The sequence below is a fragment of the Cydia amplana genome, chromosome 6 (genome assembly GCF_948474715.1).
Source record: "Cydia amplana chromosome 6, ilCydAmpl1.1, whole genome shotgun sequence".
Classification (NCBI taxonomy): domain Eukaryota; kingdom Metazoa; phylum Arthropoda; class Insecta; order Lepidoptera; family Tortricidae; genus Cydia; species Cydia amplana.
This window is the reverse complement of record NC_086074.1, coordinates 12,358,608-12,384,464: the sequence shown is the minus strand read 5'-3', so window position 1 is coordinate 12,384,464 and position 25,857 is coordinate 12,358,608. Positions and strand designations below refer to the sequence as shown.

Sequence of the window (25,857 nt, the reverse complement as noted above, 5' to 3'; positions counted from 1 at the left end):
TAGGATAATATTTGGTTTTATAAGATTAGCTTTTCTTAACATATTTTGTGAATTCTTACTTTCTCGAAATTAGACTTAAACCCTCATATTGTATATATATTATTGATCGTCTTTCAAAGCGCTTCATTTTGATGCCCTACTCGATGGGTTTGCAAGATATTTTTTTATAAATGTTTCGCAATATGGCGTATTTAGTCCGCCATATTGTTTTTATAATGACGTCATATAGCCTATGTCACTCGGGATGACGTAAGGATTCTAATGATACATCATACATCTAAATCGGTTCAGGCATTTAGCTGCTAGGGTGGAACAAAGAAACTTACATACCCACAAACATGAACGCTGAAAACAATACACTCCTTTTTTTGGGCAGTCGTGTAATTTTTTGGGCAGTCGTGTAAAAAGTAGCGTGACTATTTATACGTTAATTACGTTTCGATTACTGTTTCTATTAACGATTTTCATTTTGACTAGGCCCCCAGTTCCGCCTGATTGCGCATCGAACAACTGAGCTTACGAGTAATCGTGATTACACTACGTGGCGCCTCATTACATCGAAGTGATCGAAGCCTAGCGCCACTTTTCTTTACGTAATATTCAACTTACAAACAACCGCCCTTAAAGTTTGGTAAACTGTTTATTTTAAATAAATACCATATATCACTCCATAAAATAAGAAAAATCTAGATCTCTTTTGCAGAAACGGTGCAAATTGAAATCCAATACACTTAATCTGTATAGGAATTACTCCGGCGTCATATTTGTAAACAAAACTGAATTTGTTGTTAACGTGAGCTACTAATTAGAACTACATTTCATTTGTTACTTAAATTCCGTATACTTAAATACCAATAATATACATGCAAATAAGTAATACACGAATAGAGTACAATAATAAAACAAAATATACCTAATAAAAATAAAGGACAAATGGGCAAACTAACTACAACAAGATGCAAACTAACCAAGTCTGCCAAAACCAGCTATGTAATCGGTCCGAAAATATACAATGCTATCCCAAATGACATACAAAGCATAGAAAATAATAACTCATTTTATAGGAAATTAAAGAAATGGCTAATTAATAATGCTTTTTATGACATTCGAGAATTCTGTGACATTTAATTTAATTTGAATTTACTTTAGTTTAATTTTTTAATTTATGGCTATTTATTATTCTAGTTAACCTGACATTGTATAATTTGTTTTAAAGTAAACTTTGCTCATTATGTTATCAATAATGGAAAATGTAATTAAGAATAAGTGTTAATTTATCTGTACCTACAATGTGTAACGTGTAATGTATCTGTGCATATTCGAAATAAAGAAATATAAATATGAAATATAAATATTTGGAGACAATTATACACAGATCGACCAAATTAAGCTTCGTTATCGTTATGTTATCATGGAGTAAACATACTTCTTCATTAACAAAATAGAAATAGCGCTGTAATTTGCCGACAGAATGTTATCGCAAAAAAAAGGTAAGCGAATTATGGGAGATATGTGGTAAAAGTAATTTTGTCGGCACTACGCAGCAACAACTCCCACAGGCAACTTTTCCAGGGCCATGGATAAAGTAACCAGCGAGAAACTTGGCTGTCATATTACGTGCCTACAAAAATGCGGGAAATACAACGTTCACTTATATTAACGTAGCGTAGATAATGTTATTGACAAACCACCTTTCACGTTCCGATTTCAAGGGAATTGTGACGTTATCAAAAACAAAATCATGACTTATAATATGTTCACTCTTTAATTAAGATTGGCTTGTTAAAATATTGTAATGGAGAATACCACGAAACGCCGAGCATTCTCTTCTCATTAAGGAAATTTTATTACAAGCCTGTGTCAAGTCAGCGAAATATGTTACACTTCACAATTATTACGGTTTTCATATACATTATACACTAGTAAACATTGTATAGAATTCTAACATTCCGTTATGACTTTACGATATCGTTAGGTACTATTACTTGAAAAAGTTACAAAGGATGGAACTATGCGTTAGTACCGCTGTGATTAATTTAAGTTGGCTCTTGCTTTGCGTTCAAATATTTCCAGTCTAATATTGCGCATACTTTTTACTCTTAACTTCATCTTGACTTGAAGTGAATTTCATTACAATGATTTCTTCTCTCGACGGAAACTTGTGTTACAAACTGTGGAGCTCTCCTACCCAATCAAAGTAGAAGTTAGTAGAAAATAGTGTCAGAAGTTTTGCTAACGTCGCTCCGTTTAAAGTTAAGAGTGTTAAGACTGAGTTGTCTTTGAAATGTTCACAAGAGACGTTCCTAGACTTAATTCACTATCTTAACCCGTTTATTCTATTTGTTTAGGCTTACGCACCGTCTTAGCTTTGGGACTCAAATTTGTATAGAAGTTGTATCTTATTTATAGACTTTTTGGTATAAAAGTTTTCTTGCCATGGAGTAATTGGCGATAAAATGTCTTATTATTATTTACATAACACAAATGCCTATAACTGGTGCTTTCATTTACAACGCGTGTCTAATTGTTAATTCATGTGGTATCTATTATTTATATCAACAAACAACAAAGTAAGTTCATGTCCAATTGCGAGATCTTACGTAATATTTTGCCTACCCACGGAATTAAACTCGCTTAATAGGTAAATTGATGTAATAAAACACCGACGTTTGGTCGGAGTCCCTACAAATTTTATCGACAATATATAAAAGGAACAGCGTCATAAAACTTTACATCCGTATCTAGAAAATGTATGATGGCGTGTGTTTGACTGGCCATTGGACTCATTCTATAATGGTGGTACTTTTACATGGAAATACATAATTTTAAATTACAAAACTTTCTACTTTAACGTCTTTAACTTCTAAACGTGAAATATTAAAATGCAAAAATTGGCCTCGTAGATTACGAAACAAAACCAATTAGAAAAAAATAATTATAAAAAAACTTTAGTCGAACACTGCAGTATGAATTTGCCATTTCAAAGTTTATTCGCTAGTTAATACGACCGCATCACGCACCAGCAATTTGGTTAGAATTTTGATAATGAGGGATATTTTCATCAGTTAGTTTAATATTTCCGCTTAAATGTGCTCCATTAGAGCGTATATATAGCATATAATTATTTCATAAGTCTAACGTTGGCAGTAATACAGATATAGCTGGTCAACCAAATCTTGTCAGTAAAAAAAGGCGCGAAATTAAAATTTTCTATGGGACGATATCCCTTCGCGCCTACATTTTTCAAATTTGCCGCCTTTTTCTACTGTCAAGATCTGGTTGACTAAGTATAGATACCTTGACAAAATGACCGTGCAAACACTAATTATTGCTAATGAAAATACTTGATAGCGGTTGTCATCGTACCAAACCCCTTTCGCTACAAATTACATATCTATTTTATGTCTCGCAGCGTGGGCTTTATTTAATATCTACGTTCTTTGTATGAAAAAGAGGAAGTCTAAAGGATTCATAATTTTTAAAAGTTGCTGAACAAATGTTGGTCAGTTTGAGGAGTATAGCCTTTAGTTTAATTTATTGCTCTTGTTACAGGAAGCACTCTGTATAATGCGGGCAACAGATTTTTTTTTTCTTAGCCTATTTGTGTGTCCCACTGCTGGGCAAAGGCCTCTCCCCTGGTTCTCCACGACTCCCGATTCAGCGCTTCTTCAGATAAAAAAGAAAAATAACAATAGCGATAGGAATTACGTGTTAAAAAGGACATAAAAACTTAATACCTAAAGGACAATTGAAATCAAGACAAAGTACGTAGTTCTGGACCAGAAATGTCACTGTTGACAGCTGGCAGATCACAGCCATAACTGTTTTATAACAAGAAATTAAAATTGAAACCAGGCTCCGGGGCGCGGGGCCTTCCTCGCTGCGTTTGGTAAGCTGGCAAGCGAGAGGCGCGCCGCGATCCTAGACAGCGCGGCACCATATTTCGCTTAGCTACACGTCCTTCAGTAACGAATCTATAAGGTTTAACCTAAACCAGTTCTAGTTTGCACTAAATCACTTGCCTGTCGCAGTAGATAGTTGCGTAGCTGAAGGTTAACTCTCAACTGATCTCGAAAGTTAGGTGTATAATTTTAATGGAATACATTTTTCGAATCACATAATTGCTTCTGAACTAGAACAAACAAGGTCAACAATTTCACACTCCACTGGGCTCCAATGTCCACATTTGATGACGTATGGACATGCATTATCACCATGAAATGAACTGGTTAATACTGTTTTAAGGTTATAATTAAATCGCTTGTTCAAATATAGTGTTATGTAGGTATTTAGTGCAAATTTAAATAGGCTATTTGTAAGTAGAAAATGGAATAGTCATGTCACCAATAAATAATCATTTTATAACTTATATAACCTGGACAACTGCATCTGGAGTGTGACAAGGCACACTAGCTTATGATAATGTTTTTAGGTAATTCACTTCAATTCCAGATTAAGGGTTGCCTTAAAAAGTAAAGCCCAACAGCATGAAGCATGAATTAAGTAGCCCGATTTGGCTTAAGAAAAAAGTAGTAGGTAACAAAGATCGGAGACCGTCTTTGAGTAAGAATTGTTAGTCGGCGACTCCGCAGCAAACATTCGTACATAAGCAGCAACCACAATGAAAGCCGCCATCGCTTTAATCGTCCAGCGTTTTACCAACAAAAGGGACTGTTTAATGTCGGGGCACGCGCAACGCTGCTTTCTTCGCATTGGAAGCGATTAATGGTTCAGCATAATGAAGTCCGGGCATCACGACCAATGAATAATTCCTCCATGATTAAACGAATCACCTGTAAAACGCCCAGGAAAACACAGTGTTTTATAATATGTTTCCTAATGTTGTTTTCTACTGGCATGGAACAAGGATTTTTTTGTCCAAAATATATTACCTATCTTGTAAAAAAATACGTTTGTCCATTGGTGTTGGGAGGGTATGAGTAAGTATATTTTTTCAAAAATTAATATTTTTAAACAATCTCTTGAAAAGCTGGTGTAAAAATTAATGGGATCCATTAATATTGTACGAGTAGATTTCCCTGTGGTGCTGTTTCTTTAAGGCAGTTCGCGGCCTATCATGGAGCACGGCAAGCTTCGTACCTATAAAATAGCGCCAGTTGTTGTATGTACTGATTACAGCAGCACGAGAGGATAAAAGTATGAACTTTTAACTGACATTCTACTCTACGGAACAAGTTTCATGGATGCCACAAAAGTTTTAACTACTAGCCTGGCTCTAAGTACCTATGTGTGGCGAGAAACACAAGCAATTTTAGTTTTATCTGCACAGGTGGTGTAGATGATACTGTTTTTGTTTTAGTTAGGTAGTCCAATCCTGCCATATATGCAAACTAATACATGTGACGTTTTCAGAGAAAAGGTACCTACCAAATACATTGTCTTTAAGGCGATTTTTAATTGCTGTTATTATAGTAGGTAGGCGTCTTATTGACAACCGACAATAAGGCACATTTTGCTTGATATTCTCACATTGTGTATAAATTTCCTAGCTTTGCGAGATAGCTTAATCAAAAATATTATATCGACATATATTTATACCTACCTAAATGGCGAAGCGTTTGAGTTCAGGCGACCATTTAAGAATAATACTTTGAAATAACGATCAATCCACAGGAGCCGACAAAACGTGCAAAATGTTCATGAAAAGTTAGATGGAACATCGAGTTTTCACGACCTCTTAATGCCAGCTGTTTCTGAAAGTTTCAGATATTTTTCTAAAAACAAGTTAGCAACAGTGCGTGTCTTGAATGGTGGGCGACTCGTTAACTTTAGCGCTATTATAAATCTCGTGAATGGCCCACTTTATTGACGTCCAGTAGACTCCCACGTGACCGATACCGAAGAAACTTTGTGAAACTTTTAATTGGAGGATTATCGAATGTTTAAGCCGTTACAAACCATGCCGGAAGCTCCCAACACTTGAATAAAACAACAAAACGGTATCCAGAAATATGATAAACAATTTTACCTCGCGGAATATTGTGAAAATTAATATGACTTAGAAATTATGTAGGTGCGCGGAAAGCAGAAGTTGGGAATGGAGCGCCGAAACAACTCTGAAAAGATTAATGGAGTTAAAATTGCATCGCTACGTAATGCAATAAAAGCCGGTAGACACAGCGGCGGCTAAAAGCAGTATTTTACCGTTGAGACACACGAGGCTCGCAGACCACGATTAAATTCAAATGGATTTTAAAACCTTTGAGCACTGCCGTTTTTGCAAAACGGCGTTTTGCTCCGGTGCAACAGAAATTAGCCTTGATAAACTCAACTTATCCGGGCTTTGCGCTGTCGGCATTCCATTCGGGTCGGAAGTGGAATTCAAAGTTTCTCTAAATGGGATAAGTGACCAAGAAATCCAAGTAAGCTCGAGCTAAGCCAAAACAACAGTCGACAGGAGAAAGAAATTCTTTGGTGGCATTTTGCGAAGCTTTGTCTTTGAAATCCAGAATGAACTAAGCTTTTAATAAAGAGAATGTTTGGAATACGGCGAAAAACAGCCTTTTTCGGATGATTAAATGTTATTACGTGATCTAAACGGATTCTCTTAACTCAACAGATATTTCTTAGAGTAGATTGGACACCACTTTGGATATAATTAGGTAAACATCTATATATATTATACTCATTGGGAGACTGGTAATGAGCTCTGCAATTATAGTTTCTTAATACCTACATAGTCTACACATGTCTATATAAACCTTTAAACATGAATTGACAGTTACATAAAGAGTAGGGATGCTTAAATCTATTCGTTTCGACGAACGAGTATTATTTGGTTTAAATATTAACACTGACTGTTTCAATCAACAAACCACATGTTTAATCAATCAGGGTATTTCACCACTAAAATGTGACTAAATTACAAAGTTCCACACAACGTTGATTACCTCGGCAACTGATACATATTGCAACAAGTACCGCTTTCGCCGTAGTGAATTTTTCGTACAAGATAATAATCTAGACTTTTTTCTCTTATGGTGTAAGTAGGTATCTACCTACATAATATCTCGCAAGTGATAGCTATATAGTAAGCTGGCAAACATAAGGGACAGCACAAGATAAAAAATGGCGAAGGTCCGACCTCCTACAAAGCTCGGTACCTAATGAAAACCAACCCAATAATGCGACCGTATTGTGGTTCCCTTACATACAGAATAACTAATACCTAGGGATATAAACATTTTGGTAGAGTAGAGATAACTTTTTCTGGAATATGAAACAGGAAAAGTAAAAGAAGAGCGTTTTTCCCATGATTTATAAGCGATCAAAGCAACAAAAAAAGTAACTATGAATTTGAACTAAATATTGTTAATTTTCTCTCTATTTCCTATTTCATCATTGTGTATAGATCTGTATAACTTTTACTACGCATCTTAAAGTCCATCGCATAATATGATACAATCGTAATCCACCCATTCCAATGTAAATATATTTAAAGCACCTATTATACAATATACATCGATTCGCTTTGCCCGACAATGGCGACAATCGATACTATTTAATCTACGGACGGCATGTCATATTCGAAGGACCGACAAGCTACAAAAATGATGTCAAGCATTCGTGTAGGGTAAAAACTCGTACGTGACATATATCAGGGGGGATAATTTGGGGATAATCCCCCCGGAGAGCGGCGCCAACGAAACTCGGCGCGACAACGTGGGGCACATGCCGACATCGTCGAACCCCGTACATGCCGGCTTACGCCACCGCTGCCTCGCTCACAGATAGCTTTCTAGGAAAAGGTAACTAATAACATCTGGCAGTGGAAATATATTTTTAAAGAAAAATAAATGTCGATATAATAGTTTTTTTGTAGGACTTTTAGATGACGGCATTCAATACGGTGACAGGTACCTATGGAAAAGTTTTGGGATCGTTTGTAGTTTCTAATTAATCACCATTTCTGAGCCTCGTGTAAAATAATATAAAGCATGTTATTGCCAGAGCTAAATAGTTTCAAAAACAATAAACAAATAAGTAACAAAATGTCTAGACAATACAACTTGGTATCTTCTAACTAATCTCAGATAGAAAATAACTTAGAGTCCCTTTTCAATGTACTTAGTATTAAATAACTAGGTACATACTTAGATACTATACGATATTAATATACCTACATCAAGTGGATTAATTTACCGCAAATGGTTTACGATACAAAAGTTTATGTCTAAATACGGCATCTAAAAAACTAGAATTTTTCAGAAAATCGCGCTAAACAGGGATTTGAAAGAGTGACAGAATATGGGATTTAATTTCGAGCGGAATCGACAGACGGGCCGATTTAATCTTTCATTCCGTAATGGATATCTAGCGGGATCGATAGGTCGCGCTCAAAATAAAATGGAACAATGGCCGGCCCGTATTAGGACCACCGCTTAAAATGCTTTCCATGTTCCGGCGCATCCGGCGACAACCGTCGGCGGACCCGCTTGCCGGAACCAGAGACATGCCAGTCTAATCACTGCAGAGGGACTACCGCGAACCACGTTCGACGTATTACCACCCTGTCACACTTAAGTACGAATTCACAAGTGCGCCAGAGAGGCAACACGACGAACGTGGTTCGCGGTAGGCCCTCAGTGCTATGAGCGGGACCAGAGATCAGAAGGTAGTAAGGATTGTTAAGAGACTACTGGTTGCGTGCGCCACCCTGAACTCAAGAGACATCTCAGGCTAGAGATAAAATAGCGCAACGCTATTTAATAATCTATCTATGGAAGTGGAAACAATAACATTGTGTTGGCATAGGCCGGACTGGCCTAGGACCTTTCTATGTGGACAAGAATATGAGGTACGCTACTTTTTACGGATATTACCATTCTTTGATATTTATCTTTCTCTGGCGAGCCTAAGAAATTTTTCCAAATTTATGGAAACAAATAGACCGGCTGTCAAACATTCATTAATTTTACTCTATTAGGTAGGCAGGAAGCGAAAATGGGGGTTGGTGGGGACGACAGATTGGGTCGCGATAACTTGTTATGAGCCTGCATGGGCTTGACATAACATTAATAAAAGGATTATTACAGTACCGACCAATCATTTACTGCATGGAAAGAGCTTTTGATTTAATATATTTTAATGGAAAAATGTCTCTTTAATCCAAGCTAATCTTGCTTGCTATGAAATTAACATTATTGGATGAGTTTTCGCCGCTTTCATTTATTTAAAAGCAGTTTCGTGTTATATGAAATCCCAAGATTGTAGGTTAGAAGATATCAAAAAAATATAACATACAGAAATGTTCTTTATATCAATTATAATAATTATTTATATAGAAAAGTGCACATTTACCTATGTGTATACCATTACAAAAATGAATCTCAGCAGGTGAAGTGAAATTAAAGAATTACAGTTTGATGTCAAGACAGAATTATTAAAATAGTAAAGTGTAGTAAAATGTACGTGGTAGATACCAAATAGCTTTATAGTATGAATATAAATAGGCAATTTTGGTAGGCAGCTACACTATATATACTTAGGTAATATTATATTATCATCTTGATGAGTCCATAATAGGTGTCTAAAACATCAAATATAAACTGCGTAGGTAAATTACTGTAATTTTACGGTAGTTGTAGGCAATAATAGTAGTTAAAAATCCAGTAATTACAAAATGGCGTAGAATATTCATAGTCACCATTAAAAGTTTCGCGTTATGTCACTGATTGCCGTAGGGTGCGCAATAAGCGAGCGTGATTCGGCAAACTAACTGTAATAGGGCTCCCCGGAGATGACTCACGAGTCACGATGCCACATGCTGACTTACTATACACTGTATTAGCTGTTTATCGGGCGCAAAGCGAGTTAAATTCTCAAGCGAACTAGTTTAGCTGTGACCTGTACGGATATGATGGTCGTTCTTGTCTACGTGACAGCGTGATAAAACGGTGTCCGTCACTTTCTTTCCCACGGTGTTAAACAGTGACAGTTATTTTATCACGTGGATAAAGATGGATAAAGCTATCCATAATAGGCTGGCTGGAGGTCAGTAACAGCTATAGGTAATCGTGCGCACTTATACTGGTTTGCCTGGGCGTTCGAATCCGTAAGCTTCGGAATTCGAAAATCATTTTTATTGTTTATTTTCATTATTGAAGTGGCAGCAGAAAAAGTTTCATAAATTTTGTTTTTTATACTTAGCTATGGGATGGGACTTTTTCACTCGGCGACAGATTGGATTAGCACTAATAGAGATAGAGACAACCAAGCGCATTGCAATCCAGCATAAGTTTAACCTCTTATTGTGGACAGTTTTTAGGTATCTCGATATAAAAATTAGAGTGGAGGCAATATTAAACAATTTGTAAATACACATAAATACAAACCGTTTCGAGTTCCGACACGTTTAGAGAACAATAAACGGAACTTGGTTCACACGGATATCGTAACTGAATCTAACTCTTACTCATAGCAAAAGACGACTTGAATGCTCAAAGCAGCCGATCGTATTGATTACGAATGTAAGATAGGTACAATCGATTTATATCTTTTCATAGTATCGCTATATTATCGAAGCTTTGAAAGCTTAGCAGCAATAGCGACCATCAACGTGCAACGGAAACGTGCTCCTTAGGTAAGGCGAATCTAACAATATAGTACGTACGTGTAAGCTCAAAGCCGTCAAGTTTTCCGGTTATATAAATCAACCCGAATAAATATACACATTTACGCACTGTCTTTATACATATGTACTTGTATATTAGTACAGTCGGCATCAATACTAGCCGATGAAACAAAGCGCCAAAATTATCTGACACCACGGAATATTTATTGTTCTAAATAGGAACAAGTGTAATTCTTCTGCATAGGTATAGCAGACTATATAGAGACACAATAATATTTGTTTGTTAGAGAATGGTAGACACTTTTGACGCCTGGTCTGATCCGCTATTTTTGATGCTGACTGTACCTATGTATATTAGAGCTACATGACATAGCTAAGCGTTAACCGTCCATTTTCAGCAGTCGCTTAAAGTAATGTCAACTTATTCTAAATTAACTTGTATCAACTATTAAATTCTAAAACATAGATTTACATTGCGTAAAGCAATTCAATCTCCTAAGCACACATGTGGACTTCATAAATCTCATGTCAGTCGAGTAAAACCGAGCCGTGTGTCATGAATACGGCGGGTATGTGTGTCAAAACATGGGGGATTTGGGCGCTGTCTCCCGACCGACTCGCCGCCACGCGAGATAATGAAAAAAAAAAAGATTTATGATCAACTCTAATCAAATTTTATTACCGTTCTTACGGTCCCTTGCTATATCCTACAATGAGCAGTACACTTTGTTATTGAACGAAATTTGTAGCAGACGAGGGGCGCTTGGAGTTTACGAGAATATAAAAGACTTAAAAATGTGTTGTACGCAACAAATTTTCTTTAACCTTATCCTTAGGATACAGCTTGTATAAAATGTGTCACTTTGTTTAGTACTTAATACAATGTGATCCGTTTTCGTTGTTAACAATTGTATAACTTATATGAATTAACTAAAAACAAGACTGTAACCTTTTTAATATTATCGCATCATGTCAGATGTATTTGCTACTCAGGTTTCGATTGCAGAACTTCAACTAAAGCGTCCGATACTGAGGTATGCGTCCATGCTGAGGCATGGAATAAATAATATCTAAGCAAGGACGTGCCTATTATTATTATTTTATAAAAAGGAAAATACGACTGCTGCTAGTACCTACTGTCGGTATTACTTATAGCTCTGATATTGGTGGGTTCAATAAGATGAGTAAGCAAAACGTGGCCAAGTTTCTTTTGCCAAAGGGGTCGTGAGTCGCATTTCCATAAAGTTCCCAGTGCGGAATGTAGTGTTGTAATAATAGCGGGCAATATACCCATTCGTACGCAACGCGGAGTAACACAACCCGCCCCCACCCTCGACCTTCCACCACTTTACTGACCCAATTATACTTGACGAATTTTTTGGTCACATACGACGTGAATGGCACATTTGGTCATACGCCGTCCGTAAAGTTTTTATGGGCCGCAAAGTTATATTGAAATAGGTTTTCCGGATACGAGAAATAGCAACCGCTGGCAGCGGATTTAAAAGGATTCATTTGGAAATTTGATGACATGCAGAGTGTGAGAGCTTCTGTTAAGCTAGTATATAGGCAGTTAAATGGATTTAACGTTTATTAAAATGCGAACAAAATCGAAATAATGTACACTAAGAGCACGCGATTTCACATTTTGTTCGATCCGATATCGATATACGATTACAAAGATGCAAAAAGTAAAAAAGCTCTTTTTTATATTTTTTATACATTCAATTATTGTTCGTTGTTCAAAAAGCGTTAATGCAAAAATAAAAGGACTTGTTTCTAGCAGTTATACCTATGTAGTTCTAGCTGTGTTTCTCCAAAGGTCATGGAGGAGTCTGCAAAGGACAATATGAAAACGCTATAAGAGATACTATACTAAACAAACAATTCTAAGGAGCCAATTAATTTATATTTTGTTATTAAATTTGTCACCATTTTCGAATAAAACCTAGAGGTTAGGAATTATTAAGTATTTATTTTGGATATTTCGTTTTGTCTATTAAGCTTAACGAGTTTTAGCTTCGAGTCTTAAAATAAAAGGTCAAGAAATAAGTTAAAAGAAAGACCTTAATATGCGAAAAGATACAATATTCTTAGTTGTGATCTTTCTTATTAATCTTATTACATTTCAGTTTCACATTGAGTTTTACAGTTGTCTATTTATTCGATAGGTCTTTGAAGAAAATAAATAAAATAATATTAAGGTCGATAATTGCTTTGTTTATGAACAAAACATGAACATGATAGGTTGAGTTACCTAATGAGTTTTTTTTTTCAATTTATTTTATAAAAATGTCGTAAAGTGCCGCAAACATACGCCCTTTAGCGATCGACTTTAATAAAACTAGCGAGTTTTATTAAAGTCGATCAAATAATCCACCCCTAAGTTTCACGTGCAAAATAAACATTAACCACCGAAATGTTACAAAACTTGCCAATAACTGGGACAAGGTAGCCCTTTAACCTTAAAACCAAATAACCTTTAAATGCTAACAATACGACTTTATAATTAACTTCTGGTATTACCCTCCAGCGTGGTCATTTCAACAGCTCTTTAGAAATTAATTCAAGTGTTCCTCGCAACAATAAGTTCATAATATTTTTATAAAACGTCCTTGAAATACCCTCAAGCATGTACTTACAAATAAAGGGCAAAGGGTGGCTTAAAAGGGCTATTTACACAGAGTAAAGCGCAATGACTTGAATTAGTAATTCAGTTGATTATGCCTCCCCTCTGGCTACTCTATCATTATCATTTCAGTGAACGCACGTGCCGTCTAGTGCAGTGCAACCCTCGTGTTCCTCCAAGGCCAGGCATTATGTACGCAGCTAAGTAGGTATGTGTTCTTAATTGCGGTTCGAATTATTGTTTACATGCATTTATTAACCTTAATAAGTTATTATGGCTCCAAAATCGACTAATCGCTTTAGACGATAAGCCTTTAGGTTTTTTTAAAAGGTCTGGAGGATATGATTAGTTGTCGATGACTATGCAAATAAAAATTTAGAAGCGGATAATTTTTCTAAAAATGTTTTCATTACATCAACTTAAAACCACGTAATTAGCCTGTAAATACCTCTAGAGATAAGTTGTTGCATTGTTGAAACAGGAAGAGAAACTAAGGCAAACACCTTCACAAACGATAACAGCGTTGTATTGTCCGTAATTTCTGTATGCGTCGGTCAGCTTTCAACTCATGTAACCAATCGGGAAATCGATTAGTTGTCAGCGCGACACTAAATGGAAAACGAAACGATAAAATCTACCCAAATAACGGCTGAAAATTGTGTAGTACAGTCGGCTCGGAAATGACTGTAAACCCAATGTCGTTGTTATTTTGCCGCAGTAACTCTGCAGTGGCTTTTATTTTAGGGTAAATATGAAACGCAGGCAGTCTAAAAAAACAGTAACGCGTAAAATACTACGTCAGATTGAATATGATATGTAATTACATTCCAAAAATTACAAGGTGCTAAAAGAGTTTAGAGGCTCGCGTACCTTCTATTTAATATTTTACATATTCAAATTTGTACTTCGTGTTAAATTTTCAAATGCCACAAATTACTTCAGAATTTTAAAAGGCTAGTTTTAAGTAGGTGGGAAGGTATCGTCCTTATTTTTAATCTTAGGCAGTGCTGTCCCAATAGCAAACATGGTTCTAAATCGATTCCCAGAGGGAAATTTCTGTTTGAGGTTGAATATGAACTGAATCGAAAAAGCTCTCCAGCGGCCCCTTAGTGGTCTGTTGTTTAATCACCGACGAATTCTCCTTTGAGCAGACAGACGCCCTTATCCAAGCAAGTTTGTCGACCCAATCCAGCCACTGGGGAAATAACTTGCCCACTTAACTATCTATTATTGTGTAGGTCCCTATACCTAACCGAATGATTTTCTTTTACAAATGAAAATCTTTAAAAGCTTGTATTTTATTTGCAATATTGTTGGCAAACATAACTTTTGAATGTCAGTTTAATACTTAAATAAGAAAACTCAATTTGGTTTGTATTTTTCCTAGGTGTATTTCTTGGCTTAAAAAGAAATCTTCATAAAAGGTTATGTTTACAATGATATCTTATATTTCTAATCTAATCTTTCACGTCCGATGTAAAGGCAAAGCACCTACTACAAAAGTTTTGACATTTTCTTCTTAGCGAGCAAAGGGATTTATCGGATACGAGTTTCATGAAAAACATTTACACAGTGAAGGCTTATGATATATTTTTAGAAATAACACGTAGGTAGGTGCGCAAGCATTGTAACCCCTCGCTTTTCCACTGATTTAGGTTGAAAATGAAAGTCTTATCTACAATGAATACTCATGTTTGGCAATTAGTGTTCAGAAACGTATAGTATTTCTTCACTTTGTGTTCAAGCTTATGTTAAAGATATTTTAATACAAATAACGGGTCATGTTCTGGGAATCTAGTTAGATATGAATAGAAAATTTAATATTATGAAGTTAATTTTTGTACTCATGTAATTACGATACACTTTGATATACTATAAGATTAGGTTTATACATATAATATGAATTTATAAAAAATTGATAAAAGATAAGTTATAAGATGCTTTATTAACAACATGCAATGTACTTTGGAAAATCTAGACATCTAGGTAAATAAATACAAATTGAATACTAAGGAATTGAGAAAGTTCATTTCCGTTCAAGGTAGATAAACTAGTCTCTTAGTTGACAGTCGATTACCAAGTCATTAATAATCAAAAACGGGTTACCGATTCATATTTTACTACTTCAATAACTCGCATAAGTTTAAGCGCCATCTGTCACTGTTATCATTAAAACTAATCAACTATAACAAGGAATCTAAAAAAACATGTTATCAGGCGATACATAAATAACAATCCCACGAGAGCACGACCCCTGTGTGTGAAGTGCATCTGCAGCGGAGACGCCTGCGCCAGCGGCGCGCCATGCTCCGTGTTCCTGTCACTAACATGCGCGTTATTTCCTAACAAGCCAGTGCACAGTTGATCTCCAACTACGCATTAATGTAACGGATCTTCATGCCAACGTTATACCGGTTTGTCTCAAGGCCCTGTGGTCGGTACGCAATAAGAACAACAGATCAGCGCGGGCGCTGCGGGTGTAAACATGCAACACACACATGCGCGAGATGAAAGAAGCCCGGCCACTTATCGCTTGCACCCGTTTTGATTATGCGCTCGCTGTCAGCACCCCGAAATAGACGTAAACTGCGGAATGCGATTGAATGAAACCAAAAATTACAAACGGTCAGGGACCGTTTTCGGTTGACGTTATGGTATGAGTAGCGGTACCTATTGGATAGCAATGTCACCGTTGTAATTATAAGGTCACTGCTAAGCTGATACCTACCTAAAAACAGATGCCTCTATTTTTTCTTTAACGATTCCGTAATTTAGATATTCTATTTGCTTTGCTGCTGCCGTAGGGTTAGTCGCGGCAAGCCTAAACCCTAAACCTCATCGGCAAATCACGCACGTAGAAAACTTGACGAATAATGTACAGAGTTGGACCCATCAACCGTACTTTCATGTTCCCTCTTCTTATAAAAAAAAAGAAACAAAAATATTTTTCACCATCGAAAAATAAGCGAAACTGGGCATTTTCCTTTTCGGTTATGCGAATGTATGCAAACTATGTAATACCATGGTTTCACCCGATAAATATTTAACTTCTCGTAAATGTATTTCGAAGCCATTCCGTGATTGTGGCTCATCATGTATGCTCATTGCTCGTGGTAATGAAATGAACAACCATATATGCGAACATTTATTATGCCCCGCACAAGGATGACGTCGATTGTGATGTGATAAAAAAAACCGGCCAAGTGCGAGTCGGACTCGCGCACGGAGCGTTCCGCACCATCAACAAAAAATAGAGCAAAACAAGCAAAAAAAACAAGCAAAGAAACGGTCACCCATCCAAGTACTGACCCCGCCCGACGTTGCTTAACTTCGGTCAAAAATCACGTTTGTTGTATGGGAGCCCCACTTAAATCTTTATTTTATTCTGTTTTTAGTATTTGTTGTTATAGCGGCAACAGAAATACATTATCTGTGAAAATTTCAACTGTCTAGCTATCACGGTTCGTGAGATACAGCCTGGTGACAGACGGACGGACGGACGGACGGACGGACGGACAGCGAAGTCTTAGTAATAGGGTCCCGTTTTCACCCTTTGGGTACGGAACCCTAAAAACGAATTCGATAGTTATTTCTAACAAAAGTATATACTTAAACAATGCATATAAGCCACAGTCGCCATCTGATTGTAGATATATTGAAGCAAAAAAATGCATCTAATTATGGTATTTATATAAATATTTGCAACAATGGCAAACATACAAACACACTTAGGTATTTAAAGACTTGAGGAGATAAAAACCAAATATACTGAAGACAGTAGACTTAAAAATAAGAATGCAAAGCAAGTACATACATATATAGGTACATAAATGGAGGAATATAAACGTAGCTAAAATAGAAGCAGCGCAAAAATGACAACGAAAGAAATAGTGCAATCATCGCTATGAATAGAACTCATTATCGCTATGCCTTAAAGAGTCTCTGCGGAGTCTGGAATCTAATGAGACAGTGTCGCACTGTTCACATCACCGCGATATCTTTAAAGATAAATCAAACAAATTGCACTTGTTTTCAATACCAACTTCACTGAAAGCGATTACATTCCAACGAAAGACCTAAGACTGAAATGATAAAACTATACATAATTTCCAATAATCGAGAGATTATAACTTTAAACAATTCTAGCCTAAGCTATCTTTTCTGTTTTTAAAGAGTCAGAGTTAAAATTGGTCGGAAGCTAATTTAGATTTATTTGTGATTTTTGCTATTTTGTAAAATAAGACGACAAGTCTTCCGTGGGATCAACTATCCCAGCTAAAAATAAATTCCAGCATCCCTAAACCAAAACAGACGAAAAAAGTCAAACCAGAAACCAGGTGCGGTTCACATCCGCATCCTGCAAAAACATCGTTAGAGCGATTCACTTTACAATTCAGAACCGAAATCCAGCAAGTATAGTTTAAAGTTTTATGCGAGAGTAGTAACTTATTACCCGGTTACCTCTAGAAACTTTCCGGATCCGAGTCCAAGTAAAAATATTTGCTAGCCTAGGAAGTTCATCTTCTGCGCCTCGACTATCTGGGATTTGAAAACTAGCTAACAGGTAACGAGGTTCTTATATTCATTAAATAAGTTGAACAAAGTTTATTGATACCTTTTAGTCTTATTTGAAAACACATAATTATGAAATACATTTTAACTGTGAATATATTACTTGATCAATAACTGTGTAGTTCATTTATATAATAGAATAGTCACTCAGTGAACATAATATTTTCACAATTGTAGGCAAGCAAAAACATAAGCCCAAGAAAATCTCACGCCTATGAACAATGAAAATAAACTAGTACCTAAGTAAAGAAAAGTGTAATATCGAATTTATGTAGGTAAATAATAATGTGTAGAAATGAGTTTGAAAATTGTGACCAAGAATAGATAGATTAGGTATATATCGTTAGAATATTATTAATAGAATTATAATTATGGTTCAGTTTTTGTTAGGGTGTATCTAAATGCCTTACGAGAAGGGTTCCGCTGGCCGAGAACTTTGGAAACTTGAGTATTGTTCCTTGAATATTGGAACTTTTATTTTTGAAATTCTGTTAGAGGCACGGGCTGAGTCAGGCCCGAGGACAAAAGTTTTATTCGAAGTCCTTCTTTCTCAACAAAAACGAGCAAAAGGAATGGAGTGTCATATTTTACTTAGGTAATGTAACTAGGTTCTTTTTAAAAAAAAACTCTTTCCCACTAAATTAATGTAGATTAAATTTTTAAAAATGTCTACTTATGTAAAATATAGGTATGCAGCATTTATTATATTTTTTTATTTAAGTTTGCAGCCTTATAAGCAAACTTAACAAAAAATACCAATTGAAGTTTAGGCCAAAACCCTACAGTGAGTTACAAAAGAAATGATGGGTCGGTCAATTACGACGGTTTCTACCTGACCTGCCAGCCGAACACCTGTCGCCGAATTGATTTCTAAAAAAGCGGCCAAGTGCGAGTCGGACTTTACCCATTTAGGCGATTTATGACGTATTAAAAAAAAACTACTTGCTAGATCTCGTTCAAACCAATTTTCGGTGGAAGTTTACATGGTAATGTACATCATATATTTTTTTTAGTTTTATCATTCTCTTATTTTAGAAGTTAGCGGGGGGGGGGGACACACATTTTACCACTTTGGAAGTGTCTCTCGCGCAAACTATTCAGTTTAGAAAAAAATGATATTAGGAACCTCAATATCATTTTTGAAGACCTATCCATAGATATCCCACACGTATGGGTTTGATAAAAAAAAAATTTTTGAGTTTCAGTTCGAAGTATGGGGAACCCCAAAAATTAATTGTTTTTTTTCTATTTTTGTGTGAAAATCTTAATGCGGTTCACAGAATACATCTACTTACCAAGTTTCAACAGTATAGTTCTTATAGTTTCGGAGAAAAGTGGCTGTGACATACGGACGGACAGACAGACGGACAGACAGACGGACAGACAGACGGACAGACAGACAGACATGACGAATCTATAAGGGTTCCGTTTTTTGCCATTTGGCTACGGAACCCTAAAAAAGACTTGAAATAAGTGCGTCCACATCGATAACGTTTACCTACCAATCAAATATGTGTAACAAGTTGAAGTAGGCAGCTATATAAATGATTATTTAATTTTGAACAAGAAACACTCGAGCATTACTGTTCGACCTGAATTTTACAAAAGCACTTTTGTAGTGGGTATAATATAATTGTTACTTAGAAACGAAAATGGGCACGTGTTATGTAAATAATAATAAAGTACCTAACATTCCGATGTTGAAATGTGCCAGAACGGAAATTTTGTTTATGGCTAAAACAAATAAATGAACGTAGACGAGAAGGAACTATGTGCCAGCAAATATTAAATTGTTGATACAAAATTGTTTCACCCGAAATTTAGTTTCGGAACTTTTGGAGTCATCCGTTGATGTCATTCCCGTCGTTCGACATGTCATGTTTACCTACCAGCGAAAGTACGCTCTCCGATTACACATAGTACCGAATCTCGGTCACGTTACACTGGTTCTTACTAGAACAGGAGTACCAGGACTCGCCCGCACTCGCGCTATTTTTGGTAACATTGAGAATACGACCTGCTGCATTATATTATTCGATACTTTGAAGATATTGTATCTATGTATATCGATATGCCAAGTCATGCTAAAGGTGATTCGGCATCATACGCGCCTTGACTTTATTGGTGCTGCAATCACCGGTTTACTGGTGATGTTATCCAGATATTCCAGTCTGGTTGGCTGGTTATAGTTTAATATTCCTGCAGAACGCAATTTGATTAGAAAGACCGCAGCGCAAGTTAGTAAAATGTATTATGAAAAGGTGTAAGTAGTAGCGTAGTAGGTGCATGTCGTTCTGACTGAATCTACCCACTTCAATGGTTTAATTTTAAAAATTCCATACTTAATGTCAATCGGGCGCCAGAATCTATACATTGCTCCCTAATTTCGACTTCCCGATACAAACAGAAAAAACGTGTAAAAAGTGTAAAAACAATTCGAGCCTACTGCGCTAATCCAATGATACGACGGCTAATCTTATGTTGTGATATATATTCCAGAGTGCCTAGCGCCTGAATCGAAAATCGAAATTTCGTTGTCTGCTTCTCTATCGCCCTTGTATATTCGAGCGATAGAGAGGAAGATAAAGAAATTTCGATTATCGATTTTGCAGTAGGGCCTCAGATCTGAGTAGACATTAATTCTTTAAGACACTGTCCAGTCGGATGTCTTTGACGACTCCTGAATCACGTCAACAGGTCAACGCAATACTCTTTTTATGGGTGTCTTGATTTGTAAACAAGGTACTGGTGAACTGACAGAAGTAGGTAATAACAAACATTTAAATATAGATATTGGCAGTAGCATGGAATACAGGCAGAATTCCGGTACGGTTATAACTATCTATTGAACATTTTACAATCAAAGCCTGGCAGAGCTTTTTTAATTGAAAAACCATTTTTGTTTTTATTCGTTCGTAACCAACGTTTGGCGTTTGAAGTTGATCCGAATAATAATTTAGCTGTCGATAGCAATTTGCAGATTTATGCTCGATGTAGATGCGAGACCGACTGGAATGTCACTGTTTAATTCCATTAATACGAGTACTTTGTTGTCCAATAGTGAATAAATTAATTGCACCTTAATAATTTCAGTTTCAAAAAATGACCAACGTTTAAGGGTGTAGGTAAGGAGTCGTGTTAATGGTATCCCGAACCGCTTCACAGTGTCAGATTGTTATAACTATAAACTATTAGTGTGCCTATTCCTATGTAGCTGTCTAGAGATTAGTCACGCACGTAACCCCGTATATAAATTTAAGATTTATGCGTTATAAAACAAGCATCAAATTCGGATACATTTGAGGTAATGGTGTACATTTATAGCTTGATTTATTGATTGATTTATTTATCGATTTGATGCCGAGTTGACCTGATGAGTTTAAACGTAACTACCGCAACGAATTGCTGTTGCCCACGCCGGCAGATGTCCAGGCAACAATGGGTGTTCTCTCGACAATAGATCTATCGAATTCTACGGCCATTAGGCAATAAAATAAAGACGGCTGTTCAATAATACTAAACCAGGCTAGATTGTACATACATATATATGCCTACAAAGCTTACGAATTCTCATATGACTCTTTAAGTTGATTGTAGAAATGGAAGGATCGTACAAATAAGCAAGTGTGAAAATTTCTTTGTAGGTAATTTAATAATTTTTAGTGCGACATATTGTTGATAATTATAACAAACGTTTACGGTATAAAGAGGAATAGTTAGCAGATACATAATACTAATATAATAGTAAAAAAAATAATGTAGTTTATTTTGGATGAATGATGATGAAAAATATTCCTAAAAATTATTTGTCGACGTACTTTTGGGCCACACTATAGTTCCCAAAAGTTAATATGTAAATACTGGGTTAGACGATATTTCTAGACGCGACGTTTAAACCCTACGTAACTTTTACTTCTAACTACTTAATGTGTCAGGATTTTATTTATACATAAGGGAAAACGGAATACAAAGTAGGTAACACTTTACAGACAGATCTCAATGCCCTTAACATTGATAAACAATTTACATTAAATATGTAAAACCAATACTTATGCCAATATACTAATTGTATAAGTGCGCAATATGTATGTTTAAGCATCTGCATACCGACAAAATCTCGGGATAAAGCCGCAAACTATTGTTCCCAAAACGTTAGCGCAAACAAAAAAAGTTGCTTTTTTCTTCGGCCCCGTCCCATTTGTTCGCGAACCGGGCCCGGAAGGAACCTCGTAGGGTATACAAGTTATTCTTATGAGCGACAAAACCGTGACGAATATCAATTACATTTTAATATCCAAGTACATATATATACCTCGCATACCTACTTTGAAGCTGGTTATAGTTCTACTTAAGACGTTACCTACACAATGTAAGGCGTGTATATTAGGCCATATTGAGAGATCTTGAAATAGTTTGATGACCAATCGCAACGATTCTCTATATGACACGGTCAAGAGTTACTTGGCCTTTCAACCGTCTGTCCCTCTACGCACTCTACAATAGGACTAAAATTTTTGAGGACAGTAGAACTACTATCCAACCAACCGCTACCTCGGATAAAGCGAATCTTCAGTAAAGGACTGATGCTAATAGTTATATCCGTACAGAGGTCAACTTACGTAGATATCGTTCTTTACCATGTCACATGACATGAAGGGACATTGCGAATGGGTATGATTTAGTGGCGTAATTATACTAGGTACATAATCTGAAACGCGTAGCAAATTCATCTGACGTCCCATCATGGGATCCTCTTTAATTTTACAATAAATAATAGGTTCCGTCTTCTTCGAGTCCAGTGCTTAGTCTCTCTGCCTGGTGCTACCTACTTAGGGCCGTGGGCCTGTGTGGTGTTTTTCCCGCTCTGCCACTATAATTATGTTACACTATTGTCCCCAATCCGCAGTTATGAAACTGAAGAAGAGATATTTTGCCAGGGTTGTCAAGGTGTAAAATCGCAATGATACTGGCATCCCACATTAATGTTGATTGGAGATTATCGGCCCGACACCAAGGTATTTGATCGTTAGGTATTTGCAATGGCAGGCATATCATTGATCTGGCTACTAATTGGAAACGAATATCAATCATCCGCATACCAAATTAATTTCGATGTATACGCTCGCTTGATTTAGATTGCTAGTTGCTATTGTTGTGTGTAGGTTGATTGGTAATATTTTAATTCGAGAATTTCAACAGGAGTTGATAAAATTCGAACGAACCATGTAGGCTGAAGTATTTTTATACGCTTGGCTTTCAGCAAAAATATTTCCAATCAACGATGACAATTAACAGTCTGGAACGAGTGAGACGAAAAACTAAACGAATACTTATGCCTAATTAAATACCTAACGTATTGACCAACTTGCACGAATCTTATATATAGGTAACTCGCCTTACTGTCCTTACATAAAATAAAGGTACTCCGATTATAAATATAAATGCATTTAAATTCACTAATACCTACTAATATGGAAAATAAAGAAAAACAAGCAAAGCCAAAACTTACGCAGGTTTTCGTCAAATTAACAAAACTATTAAAATAACTTAAATTTCACGTTATTTTTTCTTTCATTTCATATGAAAGTATGAATAGAAGGGTGTAGAATACCAGGAAGACGATTCAACGAGGAATAAGTCACCAGTTACAGGTTATCAGCAAGAAACAAGTTTAAGCGGGCTGCGGAATGTTTGAAAATAAACGGCTAATAGTGCAGTGCAATCAATGGCATAACAGAAGATCTACATAAAACGGATAATATGTATTTACTGTCACATCATGCAATCCTTACCTGTCAGTAGGAACAAAATTAGACGCCGCATGTTGGAATCCTTCAAAGCGATAGTTTTAGGCCGGGTATGTTTGTTCAGGAGCCATCGCCACGAAACGTCAGGTCAAAGGTAAGGCCAATGTTTACGCGACTCAGCTGGTCCCCGATTACGTTCGCCAATCAACCACACACTCGCGCACTGCGGAATCCGCACGCTGCAATGTCAGCGACCACGAGAAAAACTAGACACTCGGCGAAAGCTGTCCACAAGTCCAAGGTTCCGAGCCGGGTGGCTCTCGTCAGCCTCGTACGGGCTTGTTATTCATTCATAACGCGGTTAGTGGTTCCCGAGAGCGAGTTGACAGTTGTTCTCTGTGATGAAAACATCACACATGTTTCAAACGGAGAGGAAAGGTCTCGCGCGCGATCGCAGCGCACGGCGGCCGACTCGCGAGTTGCGTGAGTAGGCCGGCAGGGGCGCGCGGGGCGCGGGGGCACGCCTGCGCCTCGCCCGCACCGCACCACCTCGGTATTGACCGACGACGCCTCCTTCCCACAATTCACATCCTTAACTAGGTACTGCGAATTCTCCTTTGAAAAATCCCCTAATTCCTTCTCTACGATTGAGATAGGACACGTTTTATGAAAGGCATTATAGACCTTCATAGGAAAGCCCCTTGGCTATTTTCGTCCGGGTACACGCTTTCTGCATAACTTTACCTGCCCTTATATTATGAAATTACGATCGGCGATACCTTGACAAGTACGGGTTTTACAACGTGGTCGCAGTATACAATTTATAACTTTTCTAGAAAGCTTGCGACGGCGCTGGCTGCTTTTACGCCGCGAGCTTCGTAGCTTCTCGGTGCTCTCCATTTTCCGATTCCGCCACATTCGTTTATTTTATTCAAACTTTTATGCATTCAGGTCTGAGCACGCAGGCATAAATAAAATTGGAACCGCCCGAATGCCTGTTCTGTATGTCGTCAACCCTGTCAATTTTGACTGTCCTTATCGATGGGCTGAAAATTCATTGTTGTGATTGATGGATTGCAGACGTGATGGCGGAATGATTTTTATTCACATCTATCAAAGTGATTTCGGAAAATCGTAGAACTTGACGAAGTTAAAAGTTTAATGTTTACGGATTATGCAATTTAATTACTTGGCGACACTTAGGTACGTGAAGTGTTGTAGATTGAAATAAATACTATGTTTATTGACAATTAAATGTTATCAAATGACCGGTTTTGAATGAAACCGTGAGATAGCAGGTCCCGCCGGGGCGACGGCGCGCCGCGTGGCCTGCGGCGTCGGCCCTCTGACGTCAACACTTTAAGACGCTGTATTCCCATCGAATACTGAACCATCGCCTCAGGAGAATCAGTATAAACTATACACTCGAGCTCCGCAATAACTGAGCATGAACGGAGATCTCACATATCGTGGTTTTCCTCAGTTAAAGCTGGAGGTGGAAAACGCATGGATAAACTGCGAAGAAATACAGTAAGAACTGCAGATATAACACGATGAACTAAGATAAGCAATGGAATATCTGGGTTTATACTAGGATTATGAATGAGATTTCAGCACTATTGGGTAAATTGGGTTCATGTTCACGGATAGTGAGATGGACACAATTTAATGAAGTTCACAGTATCATATAGTGCAGGCCTCAGAAATTATAGCGCAATGTTTATAAACATATTGTACCTCCTGGGTACAATTTGTATGCCTTTTGAATGCTCGCCTGGTAATGGTACAACGCTATAGCAAGTTACAGTCACAGTTTTTATATTACCATTAAAGGAGTTTAATTAACCTATGTACATAATTGGATAATTCAATACCACGGTAAGATGTTGTGGGTTAGTTCCCATTAGTATTAGATTAGTACATACATGCTCCGAGATGAGGTCCTGTCCTGATCCGAGTTTCTTATCACAACGCGAGACACTTTAAAAGTTGATGCCCTGCTAGGGCAGCACGGTAGCATTTTTATCGTTTATCACCATGCCTGTCACGTTCTAACAAGTAGGTAAGTGCGAAAGTGACGGGCATAGTGATAGTCGATAAAAATGGATCCGTGCTGAGCCCGCTGACTACTTTAACTCGTCTAGGTAGTTAATCTCAACCCAGTTACCAGGTTAGCACCACTCCCTCTAGTTGACAGGGCTAAATGAATTGGAAATTAGCTTTAATAAAAGCTTTTTCAAGGAATTTGTGGATACGAATCACAGATACAGGAAGGAAGATATACGAATCGTCGAAATGCTAAATGTCCTACCTAT

General features: G+C 37.0%; 1 protein-coding gene across 1 annotated transcript in view; it reads right to left on the bottom strand.

The window, feature by feature from the left end:
- Positions 1–24,530, bottom strand: part of LOC134648971 (transmembrane protein 132E) — a 135,099-nt gene extending 110,569 nt beyond the window's left edge. The window contains 1 exon segment of the mRNA XM_063503641.1: positions 23,588–24,530. Within this exon segment, the coding sequence (XP_063359711.1) occupies positions 23,588–23,618 (31 nt within the window). The 5' untranslated portion in view covers positions 23,619–24,530.
- Between the last annotated feature and the right edge of the window lie 1,327 nt (positions 24,531–25,857).